Source organism: Dipodomys merriami, unplaced genomic scaffold (assembly GCF_024711535.1).
Source record: "Dipodomys merriami isolate MVZ:Mamm:240054 unplaced genomic scaffold, mDipMer1.0.p SCAF_25, whole genome shotgun sequence".
NCBI lineage: Eukaryota > Metazoa > Chordata > Mammalia > Rodentia > Heteromyidae > Dipodomys > Dipodomys merriami.
This window is the reverse complement of record NW_027203937.1, coordinates 8687991-8701485: the sequence shown is the minus strand read 5'-3', so window position 1 is coordinate 8701485 and position 13495 is coordinate 8687991. Positions and strand designations below refer to the sequence as shown.

The window sequence follows — 13495 nt, the reverse complement described above, 5'->3', positions numbered from 1 at the left end:
CTCTCTGTATAGTATCTTTACAATAAAAAAAAATATCAAGGTCGAGAAAATTAAAAAAAAAAAAGATACAGAAGTTTATTTCTTGTATTGGGAGCCCAGATTAAAGAGTGAATCTGTTTTGTTAGAGGTTTACCCCCTTCCATGTTCTTTCTGTGTTTGCTGAAATAGTAAATATTTTGATTCATAGGTTTAGCATTTCCAGGTCATGTGGCTGCCTTTAAGGGTGATTTAGCAATGCTGAAGAAATTACTAGAAGATGGAGTGATCAATTTTAATGAGCGTGATGATAATGGATCAACTCCAATGCATAAAGGTGAGTTATTGTAGTCTTAATTGATTTTGAGTTCAGATACAGTAGCTGCTGAATTCACTTTTTTTTTTTTTTTGTCAGTCATGGGGCTTGAACTCTGGGCTTGGGCACTATCCTTCAGCTCTTCAGCTCAAGGCTAGCATTCTACCAGTTGAGCCACAGCACCACTTTTTTCTGGCGGTTTATTGTAGATAAAGGTCTCATGGACTTTCCTGCCTGGGCTGACCTTGATTGAACCACAGTCCTCAGATCCCAGCCTCCTGAGTAGCTAGGGTTACAGGCGTGAGCCACCAGGGGCCAGCTGGAATTTACTTTTAAAGTAACTATTTCATCAAAAACATGCCCTGGTGGACATCAGTCTACATTATATGGTAAACAGATGACTAATTCCAGTTCATTGTCACATGCCTTTTGTGATGCTAGCCAGCTACACACTGATGGTCACATTTGAAGTAATGTCAATAAGATTTCTTTTGTGTCATTGTTATGTTAGGGAAGATGTAAAAATGTCCTTGTAGAATTTTTTTTTTTGGGGGGGGTCTAGTCATGGGGCCTGAACTCTGGGCCTGGGCGCTGTCCCTCAGCTCTTCAGCTCTAGGCTAGCGCTCTACCACTTGAGCCACAGCACCACTCTGGCTTTTTTTTCTTTTTGCTTATGTGGTGCTGAGGAATCGAACCCAGGGCCTCAGGCATGCAAGTCAAGCGCTCTACCACTGAGCCACCTTCCCAGCCCCCCCTTGTAGAAATTTTTTTTGTTGTTGTTTTTTTTCCTGGTGGTTAATTGGAGATAAGAGTCTCATGGACTTTCCTGCCTGGGCTGGCTTTGAACCACAATCATCATATCTCAGCCTCCTTAATAGCTAGGATTACAGATGTGAGCCACCACTGCCCGGATGGGAAACATTTTTTAGATCATGTATTAGCTGGGTATAGTGGTACAAGTCTGTAATCCCAGCATTTAAGAATCTAAGCCCAGGAGGATTATGAGCTCAAAATCAGCTCTGACTGCAGAGCAAGACCTTTTCTCACGATAGCAAAAAACTGGTTGGCTTATACTAAAATATTTGTTTTTTGAAATCATTTTTTAAAAAGTTTTAACAATTTTCTTTTTTCTTGTTATTATAAAGGTGATAAACAGAGTAGTTAGAGTTGAAAAGCTAGGTAATGAGTATATTTCTTTTAGATAATGGCTCCTCCTTCCCTTACTTTCCGCTTTTCCTTCCTATCTTCATCCATAAGTTGTATAGTTCATTTTCACCATGGTGTCTAGTGAGTACCACTAGTGAGATTCATATCTCAGAATTTTCTTCTTTAACTCTTCTGTACAAAAATGATTTTTCACAGAAATATCTATGAATATTATTAGATTTGAGTAAATTTTATTTTTATTTTTTTGAGGTCCCGTCATGGGGCTTGAACTCTGAGCCTGGGCACTGTCCCTCAGCTCTTCAGCTCAAGGCTAGCACTCTACCACTTGAGCCACAGCACCACTTCCGGCTTTTTTTCTTTTTGCTTATGTGGTGCTGAGGAATCAAACCCAGAGCCTCAGGCATGCAAGGCAAGTGCTCTACCACTGAGCCACCTTCCCAGCCCCTGAGTAAGTTTTAAAGATACCTGACACTGTTCTCTCTTTCCCTCCATGTAGAATTCTGTAATAGATATTTGTAATAAATATGACTTATAATGAATATTTAAGGTCAGGAAAGTTTTAAAGTGGGCTATTTCTTTGTTAGTTGGTTCTGAGTAGGAGAACCAGAGGAGTAAAAGTGAGTAAGACATGACATGAGTGAAGGTGGGGGAGAAGTTAAGTAGGGAGAGAGGTGAAGGTAGGGAAAGGAATGGGAGGAAGGGGAGAGACAGAAGATACAGAGTCAAGTCAGTCAGAGAAAGACAAAACAAGAGTTTTTATAGACATTTTCCAGTGTAGCTTTGGGGTTGTCATTGAATATGGCTCAATTAGTATTGGAAGTGAGTTGACTTAATTAACCAATTAATTAATTAATTTAGTATCATCTTGGAGCTTGAATTTAGGGCATGGGTGCTGTGCCTAAATTTGTTGCTGAAGGCTAGTGCTCTACCACTTGATCTATATAGCTCCATGGTCCATTTCCATTGTGCATGTGCATGTGTGTGTGTGTGTGTGTGTGTGTGTGTGTGTGTGTGCTGTTAATTGGAGATATGAGTCTCATGTACCTTCCTGTCTGGGCTGGCTTCAAACCATGACCCTAAGATCCCAGCCCCTGAATAGCTAAGTTTATAGGTATAATAAGCCACAGGTGTGTGGCAGAAGTGAGCTCACTTTTATGACATCAAATTCATAACATTGTTTCAGACTTTTTTTGTCTATAGAGCTTATTAAGAGTGTTCTCCTGGCCTCAAAGTAAATTGTGACTTCTTCCTCTCCGTTTAAGTTAAAATTTTTTGATACATGTTGCAAATTAGCGTTTTTTTTTTTTTTTTGCTAGTCCTGGGGCATAATAAACTCAGGGCTTAGGTGCTATCCCTGAGCTGCTTTTGTTCAAGTCTAGTGCTATCACTTGGGCCACAGCTCTACTTCCACCTTTTTTTTTTTTTTTTTTTGAGATATGAGTCTCATGGATTTTCTTGTCCAGATTGGAGTCAAACCTCAATCCTCAGCTCTCAGCCTCTTTGAGTAGCTATTACAGGCATATGTGTGATTTTTTTTTTAACATCACCATAGTGCTTGCTTGCACTATGGAGACATAATGAGATCTACATCTATTAGACTTTTTTTAAATCGGTTATGGGGCTTGAACTCTGGGCCTTGCCACTGTTCCTGAGCTCTTAAGTTCAAGGCAAGTGCTCTACTACTTGAGCCACAGCATGACTTCTGAAATTTACATCTATTAATGAACTATATACTTCTAACTATGAGTCAAATTGTAATTAATGGCAAAAATTTGATTATTAAAATACATGTGAGGGACAAAAGTTACTGAGGATCAAATTATTGAAGTGTTCATGGGGATTTAGTAATAAAACTTTATGTTTATATGACACTCAACAGGGCTTTATCACATGTAATTTTCATTGCAATTAGAGTTCACTTAATAGTGCTGTCCAAAATTTATAAAATTGTTACTAGTAACAACACTTTTTTGTATTTCTTGTTTTCCTTTTTCAAACAGCTGCTGGACAGGGCCACATAGAGTGTTTGCAGTGGCTAATTAAAATGGGAGCAGACAGTAATATTACTAACAAAGCAGGAGAGAGACCCAGTGATGTGGCCAAGAGGTATAGATTCCTTTATGTTTTGCTCCTTTCTTTTGATTTTAAAGTTCTGCATGTGCTCTTATATACTTAGAAATTTCCAAGAATTTAGTGGAATTTTAGGACTTAATCTAATCCTGATGGAATCACCATTTTAAAACTGAATTTGACATTTGGTTTTGTATCAGCTCTTCTCTAGAAAGCAGCAATTATCAACTGTTAGGAAGGATTATTTAAAAATGAAGGGAAAGATTGTCACATTGACCACATAATATTTAAGGAGGTCAGGATCAGGAATGCTAAACATTCTGCAATGATTAGAATAATGGTTTATAATGAATTATTCCAACCAAAATTAAATGTAATGCTCTGTGAAGGTAAAAAAGAGTAACCCAATAGTGATAACAGAAAAAAAATCACAAGAGTTTTGAAACATATTTAGGGATTTGCGTTTGAATTTAATGTAGTACGTGTTAACCGATAACACCAGTCCATTGAGGTCAGGTTCTCAAAGAATATTTAATCCACATTTATTTGTCCATTTGATGGTTCTTCCATTCAACTTCCTGTCTACTTACCATGGGTTACCATGGTTAGAAATCAGATTACAAAGATGAGAAAAACAGTCTTCTGCCATTTAAGGAGTCATGTAATAGCCATTTTGACTGGAATGAGATAGAATCTCAGTGTAGTTTGGATTTGCATTTTCCTGATGGCAAAAATTCTTGAAGCTTTTTCATGTATTAATTGTCCAGTTGTAACAATTTGAAACAATTTCAGTTTGTAAGCCCATTTTTAAATTGAATTATTTGCTCTTTTTTTGTGGTACTGCAGTTTGAACTCAGAGCCTCATACCTGCTAGGCAAGTAGGGACTCTGTTGCATAACCACACCCACAGCCTGTTTTTGCATTGGTTATTTTTATTATTTTTTACTGAGATCAAGTGATTACATAAATTACACAAATTTCATAGTATTGTGGGATAGTGATACTTAAAGTCACAAACACATTTTAACCTTCACAAGGTGTATTGTCATTATCATGGTCTATAAAGCTTATGGACACTACAAACTTTGACACTGCAGCTGTTTTTCCCAAATCAGGTAATATGTACATTTCTTTCATTTTGCTTAGTGTAAGCTATTCTCTCTTTCTCTCTCATTTCCTCCCTCCCATTGCTGCCCTTGAGTTGCTTAGTTCACTTTCATCAATGTCCAATGTAGCTGATGGCCCCTCTGTTGTATCCTCCCCACCTCCCCACCCCCGTTTCCCTCTGATTCTGTGCCTTCCTCCTAGCTTTCCTCAGATGTGTACATGTACATATCATATGTGAGGTCAAGAACATGGAATTATTTGAAATGGTACAACAAATTAAGAAGAGGTCCTTTGTTTCTTTAGTCCTGTTTACTTTGTCATATCTCCTTGTATTCTGAGTTTAACATTGCATTGGTTATTTTTGAGACAGGGTTTTGCTTCCTTCCTGGGGTGTAGGATGTATGGCTGGACAATAATCCTAGTTCTCACATACCATCATAGTTGGTTACTACTTCCAACTTCTCTTGATATGAAGTCTCACAGACTTCTTTTCTTCATAGGTTGACCTGGAACCTCAGTCTCTGTTTCAACCTCCTACATAGCTAGGATGATAGGAGTGAGCTACAACACATTTCTCATATGGGAAGAGGTCTTTGTGAACTTTTCTGCTGGATTAGCTTCAAATTGCAGTCCTTATCTCAGGCTCTCATGTAGCTAGGATTATAGGTATGAGCTACTGGTACCTGGAGTAGGTAGGTAAAAATGAATAATAAAGTCTTAATGATAAAGAAAAGAGGGAGAATAGGGAAAGGAAAAGAGAAAAGCAAGATAGAAAAAAGAGGAAAAGTATATGGCATGTAGATTTCAGAAATAATATTGAAGAAAACAAAGCAAATACAAACCAAACAACAAGAAACCAGACTAATCAATAGCTCTTTCTTGCTGAGGAGAGGTGGTAGAGTTATGTGGATTTTCCTCCAGCTTTTTCATTTTGAGGGTTTCAAGTGTGTCTCCATTTCTACCAAATGTCTCTGGAGCTCTGAGAGTGGAGAAGGGATCAAAGCACTCTATTCTGGGGGCAGGGTATGAGGTATGGCTACTAAGTGATCTTAACCACATCTTTTTCTGCCCCAGCATATATCCACATACACCTGGTCTCTCATCTTCCCAAATGGAATTTCCAAATGCAAGTACTCTTTACCTCCGTTGCCCCTCAGCCTGCAATGGCTACCATGTAGTTACAAGTGTACAAGTCTTTGAGCCTACATGTAAGTTACAACTAGTATCTTGGAGACCCACACTGACTCTTGCTTTTTAGCTAGTAAAGGGGAGAGGAAGTTGGGACTTGAAAATATAAAAATGCTAGCCCATCCCTGCTCTCCATAAGATTTGATGGTAAGACTCTACTTTAAAATGATTACTCACCACAGCACCAGTAAGCAAGCTAGGCATTGCAGGGAACCCTTTTCCAGTCTTGTTTCCAGTCCTGTGGACAAGATCTTTTGTCTTTATCATATGTTTGTGCCTGTGGAGCTCACTGAGACATTTTTTTGGCTTAACATTAGGCATTGTGTTGCAGAGTGCCCAATATTAGTGTTCTTTTTTTCTTTCCAAATCTAAAGTCTAATATTTATATGGATTTCAGCTGTTTCTTCAGTCTACTGTAAAAAATGTGCTCCAGTGCCTTCCTATACCATTCCACTTCTCCCTATATCCTCACGCCTGATGTTTTTATTTCAAGATGCAGAAATGTGCTGGATACCTAAAATCCAATGTCTTTCTTTGTTCTCTTCCTTTCTCAACTATATAATGTTCTTTATAAGTTTTGTTTGTTTGTTTCTTTTTTTTTTTGTTGGTGTGGGGCTTGAATTCTGGGTGCTATCCCAGAGCTCTTCAGCTCAAGATGATGCTCTACCACTTGAGCCACCATGCACTTCTGGTTTTCTGGTGGTTAATTGGAGATAAGAGCCTCATGGACTTTCCTGCCTGGGCTGGCTTTGAACCTCAATCCTCAGATCTCAGCCTCCTGAGTAACTAGGCTACATAAGTTTCTTTTTTTTTTTTTAAATTTTATTTTATTTTATTTGAGAACATACTGTACAGAGGGGTTACAATTACATTGGCAGGATAATGCATACATTTCTTACCAAGCATTGCAGCCTCCTCCTTTGTTTACCCTTCACCTCCCTTCCCAGCCTCCCCCCTCCCCCCCACCCAATCATACCCCCCTCCCCCCCCCCACACCGACATTGTAAAGCTTGCTTTGACATGACATTTTGTAATTCTCCTTGTTACAACAGGTCCACCTGAATCCTTAAACGACTTGTTTGTCCCCATCTCCTCCACATGTTATACTGACATCAAATAAAGTGAAAGCGGGGGTTACACTGTGGGGGAGGGACATACAAAGCAACAAAGAAATAATCTTATAATTGCTTTAGAAACACATGCATGAAAGAAACGAAAACATTAAAATACATATTTAAGGGTTCGTTTTCCTAACATCACATTATCTGACCTTTTCCTCTTGACTCATACCTATACTAGATATTGCAAATAAGGGAAACCATGGGACCTATGTTTCTTTGGGCCTGGCTTACTTCACTTAATATAATTTTTTCCAAGCCTTTCCATTTCCTAACAAATGGGGAAATGTCATTCTTTCTGATGGAGGCATAGAATTCCATTGTGTATATATACCACATTTTCTTGATCCATTCATCTACTGAGGGGCTTCTGGGTTGGTTCCATATCTTAGCTATGGTAAATAATGCTGCAATAAACATAGTTGTGCTGGTAGCTTTAGTGTGGTCTTGTTTGTATACATTTGGGTAAATGCCCAAAAGTGCGATTGCTGGATCATAGGGGAGGTCTATGTGAATGAAGTCTTTTGAGGAACCTCCATACGGCTTTCCAAAGTGGTTGAACAAGTTTACATTCCCACCAACAATGAAGTAAGGTTCCTTTCTGTCCACATCCCCTCCAGCATCTGTTGTTGTTAGAGTTCTTGATTTTGGCTGTTCTAACTGGAGTGAGGTGATATCTCAATGTTGTTTTGATTTGCATTTCTTTTATGGCTAGGGATGTTGAACATTTCTTCATGTGTCTATTGGCCATCCTTCTTTCTTCTTCAGAGAAGCTTCTCTTTAAGTCTTTCGCCCACTTATTTATTGGGCAGTTGTTTCTTTGAGGATTTGTTGTTGGGTGGTTTAATTTTTTGAGTTCCAAGTATATTTTAGATATGAGACCCTTGTCCGTTGTATGGCTAGTAAAGATCTTCTCCCAATCGGTGGGCTTTCTATTGATCTTGCTAGCTATGTCATTTGCCCTGCAGAAGCTCTGCAACCTTATGCAATCCCATTTGTCCAACCTTTCTTTGATTTGTTGTGTTTCCGGGTCTCTATTCAGAAAATTTCGGCCTGAGCCAAGGAGACCTAGGGTTTCTCCTATTCCATCCTGTAATGTTTTCAGAGTGTCTGCTTTGAGTTCAAGGTCTTTGATCCATTTGGAGTTGATTCTGGTGCAGGGTGATATATAAGGATCTAGCTTTAGTTTTCTACATAGGCTACATAAGTTTCTTAATGAATTTTGTTTGCATAGTGTTGGGAATGCAACCCAGGAATTCAGGCATACTAGGTAAACACTCTAAGCAACTAACCTTTATTACTTTATTTATAATAGATATAATAGATAAATCTAAATATATGTATTATAAATAATATAGATATAAGATATATATAATAGATAAGGATGTGTTAAGTGTGTGATTATATAGTTATGAGGAAAATATTTTTTGTTTATAATTATGTCCCAAGACAGTATTAAATATGCTACATAGCAAAATTGTTGAAAAAAGTTTCATGTAATCATAACAACAAACCTCTTAAACCAAGAATTTATTATTGGAAGGTTCAGAGATACGAGAAAGAAAGAACAAAGAGAATAGAAGATATGGACTAGACAAACCATTACTTTTTCCTTAAATTTCAAACTCTTGCCAAATGCTTTGGGTTGAGTGAGGGATGAAGATTAAAATTCAATGTACATTCTATAAAATTATGAAAATTAAGAGAAGGGGGTGGGTTTGGGGAAGGGATAGGGAGAATAATGAAAAGAGTGACATTGATCAAGAGTCATTGTATTCATATAGTAAGTACTTTGATGAATGGCAACTCCTTTGTACAATTAAAGGTTAAAATAAAATAAAGAGGTTAGATCTATAGTTGGCTCTAAAACTGGAACCAGAGCTAAATATACCGTCTGAACTGGGCCAACCTAAGGCAGAATAAAGTAGGGTAGTTCTGATCCTCAAATCAAGTGAGTAGTGCTATTTGGTGCACACCAACATTCATTTGATAGTGCCTCTCCACTTCCAGTGGATTGTGTGTGTGTGTGCATTCAAATGTGCATACTTGCTTGTGTATGCCAGTACTGGGACTTGAATTCAAGGCTTTGAGATCTTGCTCAGATTTTTAAAAAAATTGCAGCTAGCACTCTTCCACTTAAGCGATGTCTCCAGTTCTGTGTTTTTGCTAATTGGAGAATCTTAACGAGCCAGGTGCCAGTGGCTTATGCCTGTAATCCTATCTACTTAGGAGGCTGAGATCTGAGGATCTCTTCAAAGCCAGCCCCAGCAGGAAAGTCTGTGAGATTCTTAATCTCCAGTTAACCACCAAAAAGCCAGAAATGGATTACTGGCTCAAGTGACTGCTAGCCTTGAGCAAAAATACTCAGGGACAGCACCCAGGTCCTGAGTTCAGGTCCCAGGACTGGCACCAAAAAACAAGTTGTAAGGGTTTGTCTACCTGGACTACCTTTGAACCTTGATTCTCAGATTTCAATCTCCTGAGTAACTAGGATTATATATGTGAGCCACTGGCACCTGGCTTCCAGTGGATTTTACCAGTAAAAATTAGGGAATCAGTTTTTCATATAAATACTAGTAAGTGTCAAGTAACTGAGTTTCCTATATAATAAATATATGTCATATGTCACATTGATACTGACCTTCAGATAGATTTGTTCCTTGGCTGTGAGATGAGTTGATGGAAGAACCTACAGAGTGGAATTGCCTAAGTGTAAACTGCAGTTTTAATGTGAAGAAGATGGTGAATCTGGCTAACTGTTGATTCCTTTCTACAGATTTGCTCATTTGGCAGCAGTGAAGCTATTAGAGGGGTTACAGAAATATGATATCAATGATCTGAATGAAATTGATGACAATGATATGAAATTTTTTATAAGGCATGGTGTTGAGGGAAGCACTGATGCCAAGGATGACTTAAGTCTGAGTGAAGCTGAAAAAACAGATGCCAGAAGTAAGTATGTAATCTTTGTTGTGATTTATCCTCTCAGAAATAATATAGCTACTTTTTTTTTTTTTGGTTGGTCATGGGGCTTGAACTCTGGGCTTGGGCACTGTCCCTCTCTTCAGCTCAAGGTGAGCCACAGTGCCACTTCCAGTTTTCTGGTGGTTAATTGTAGATAAGAGTTTTATGGACTTTATTTGCCTGGGTTGGCTTTGAACCGAGATTCTCATATCTTGACCTGCTGAGTAGCTTGATTACAGGCATGAGCCACTGATGCCTGGCCAACATTACTACTTTTAACTACAAGTTTGAAAAGTACTGTAAGGCAAATAATGTCTGAAAATTATATATGTATAATATATAAAATTAGTTTATATGTACTATACATGCTAATATATGTATGTATTGGTATGTGTTTTTTTCAATTTTGCTATATTGCACTTAAAATTTTTATTTTTCTTTTTTTATATATCTTCCTTTTATTGTAAAGATGCTGTACCAGAGGGGTTACAGTTACATGAGTAAGGTAGTGAGTACATTTCTTGTCAAACATTGGTACCTACTCCTTTGTTTTTCTCCCATTATCCCTTCCTTCCCCACTCATTCTTTGTCCTTGTTTCAGCATTTTGTTATTCCCCTTTCCTTCCCCAAGTTAGATAAATGTATATATAAGACTCAGAGTACTAGAATCAAAGACAGTGATTGCCAGGGAGAACCAATGGAAAAAGAAAAATGAAATAAAATTAAAAGAAGTAGGGCTGGGAAGGTGGCTTAGTGGCAGAGCACTTGCCTTGCATGCCTGAGGCCCTGGGTTCAATTCCTCAGTACCACATAAGAAAAAAGAAAAAAGCCGGAAGTGGGGCTGTGGCTCAAGTGGTAGAGCGCTAGCCTTGAGCTGAAGAGCTGAGGGACAGTGCCCAGGCCCAGAGTTCAGGCTCCACGACCGGACGCCCCCCCCCCCCCCCCCGCAAAAAAAAAGAAGTAAGCAGATACAGTACATTGGCAAGAATAAAGTTAACAACCAAAAAAAGGCCTGTTGTTTCCATGTCTTGTTCATTACAATTAGCATCATTTTGTATGGTCATATGTACATAGCTATTGAGCTATTGTGATTCTCTGCCAGACTATCCTAGACATATACTAATAATGATAATGGCCATTCCAACTGGGGTGAGGTGGAATCTCAATGTTGTTTTGATTTGCATTTCTTTTATGGCCAGTGATGTTGCACTATTGTGTCTATTGGCCATTCTTATTTCCTCTCCAGAGAAGTCTCTTTTTAATTCTTTAGCCCCCTTATTAAGGGGATGGGTTTTTTTTTTTGCATTTGTTATTGGGGTATTATTTTTTTTGAGCTCTAGGTATATTTTTGATATGAGACCCTTGTCTGTTGTATAGATAGTGAAGATCTTGTCCCAGTCTGTGGGCTTTCTATTTATCTTGCTAGCTATGTCCTTTGCACTGCAACTTAATGTGATCCCATTTACCCAGGCTTTCTTTGAGTTTTTTTTGTGTTTCTGGATCTTTATTTAGGAAGTTTTGATCTTTGCTGAGGAGCCCTAGCATATCCCCTATCCATTCCTGTAATATTTTCAGGGTTTCTGCTTTCCCTTGAGTTCTTTGATCCATTTGGAACTGATTCTGGTAGAGGGTGATATATAAGAATCTAACTTCAATTTTCTACATGTGTATAGCCAATACTGCTAGTACCATGTGTCTTGAAGAGGCTGTCTTTTTTCCATCTGATAATTTTGGCTCCCTTATCAAAGATTAGGTGGCCAAAGGTCTGTGGGATCATGTCTGGGTTTTCAACTCTATTCCATTGGTCCTCAGGCCTCTTCCTGTGCCAGTACCAAGCTGTTTTTGTAACTACAGCTTTATAATAGAGTTTGAAGTGTGGTATTGATATTTGTCCAGCACTGTTCCTCCTGATGAGGATTGTTTTTGCTGTTTGGGGCCTTCTATTGTTCCATATGAATTTTTGGATTGCTTCTTCTATTTCATTAAAGAATGTTCTGTGATATTGATACGTATTGCATTGAATTTGAGATAGTTTTGGAAAGGATTGCCATTTTCACGGTGTTAATTCTTCCAATCCAGGAACATGGGAGGTTTTTTTCCACTTCCTATATCTACTTTAATTTCCTATTCTATTTTATTTTATTTTTTGTCAGTTGTGGGGCTTGAACTCTGGGCCTTGGCACTGTCCCTCTTGAGCTCAAGGCTACCACTCTACCACCTGAGCCACAGTGCCACTTCGGTTTTCTGAGTGGTTTATTGGAGATAAGAGTCTCGTGGACTTTCCTTCCCAGGCTGGCTTTGAACCACAATCCTCAGATCTCAGCCTCCTGAATAGCTAAGATTACAGGTGTGAGCCACAGGCGCCCAGCAGTTTTTAAAGTTTTCATCATTAGAGATCCTTGACCTCGGGCTGGGATGTAGCTCAGTGGCAAAGCGCTTGCCTAGCAAGTGCAACGTCCTGGGTTTAATCCCCAGTACCCAAAAAAAAAAGAAGTCCTTGACCTGTTTGGTTAAGTTTTTTCCTAGTTATTTTATTTTATTTTATTTTTTATTTTTTATTGTGAAAATACCATACAAAGGGGTTACAATTACATGGGCAAGATAATGAGTACATTTCTTATCAAGCAAGCATTTTTGCCTCCTCCTTTGTTTCCCCTTCCCATCCCTTCCCATCTTCCCCCCCCCCCCCGCCCCGCACCCCTGCACCCCCCTCAGGTATTTTATTTTATTTATTTTTATACAAAGGGGTTACAATTACATGGGCAAGATAATGAGTACATTTCTTATCAAGCAAGCATTTTTGCCTCCTCCTTTGTTTCCCCTTCCCATCCCTTCCCATCTTCCCCCCCCCCCCGCCCCGCATCCCTGCACCTCCCCTCAGGTATTTTATTTTTTTAGAGCCTATTACAAAAGGAGTGGCTTTCCTGGTGCTGGTGGCTCACACCTGTAATCCTAGTTATTCAGGAAGCTGAGATCTGAGGATCACAGTTCAAAGCCAGCCCTGGCAACAAAGTCCATGAGACTCTTATTTTCAATAAACCACTCAGAAAACCTGGAAATGGCACTGTGGCTCAAGTGGTAGGGCACTAGCCTTGAGCTGAAGAGCTGAGGGACAGCGCCCAGGCCCAGAGTTCAAGCCCCATGACTAAAAAAAAAAAAAAAAAAAGGATTTGCTTTTTGATTTCAGCCTCACTTTTCTTATTGTTGACATGCAGAAAAGCTACTGATTTTTTTGTATGTGTTTTGACAGCAAGAATCAATTCTAAATTTTTGTCTTGGGATTGTTGAAAATATAAAGTGAAAATATAAAGTGTCAGGCACAGTCTCAAGAAGTAGAAGTTACTAAGACAAAATTTTTTTTAATGCATCATATGAAACAGGGAAAAAGAACTCAAGAGATGGGCATAATGGTATATACCTGTAAGCACAGCTTAGGAGACTGCGGCAGGAGGACGACAAGTTTGAGGCTGACTTGTACTCCATAGGAATCAAACTAAACCAACTTGGTTGGTATTTTTTGTTTTTGGTGTACTAGGAGTTACTAAACAAGTGCTTTACCTCATGAGCCATGTCCCAGTGCTTTTGCCTT

General features: G+C 38.8%; 1 protein-coding gene across 1 annotated transcript in view; it reads left to right on the top strand.

The window, feature by feature from the left end:
* Ankrd42 (ankyrin repeat domain 42) overlaps window positions 1–13495 on the top strand; it is a gene marked incomplete at its 5' end in the record, with an annotated part of 62124 nt that overhangs the window by 34326 nt on the left and 14303 nt on the right. The window contains 3 exons of the mRNA XM_070035337.1: window positions 188–313; window positions 3460–3565; window positions 9719–9894. Of these exons, the coding sequence (XP_069891438.1) occupies window positions 188–313; window positions 3460–3565; window positions 9719–9894 (408 nt within the window). The remainder of the gene's footprint in view (window positions 1–187; window positions 314–3459; window positions 3566–9718; window positions 9895–13495) is intronic.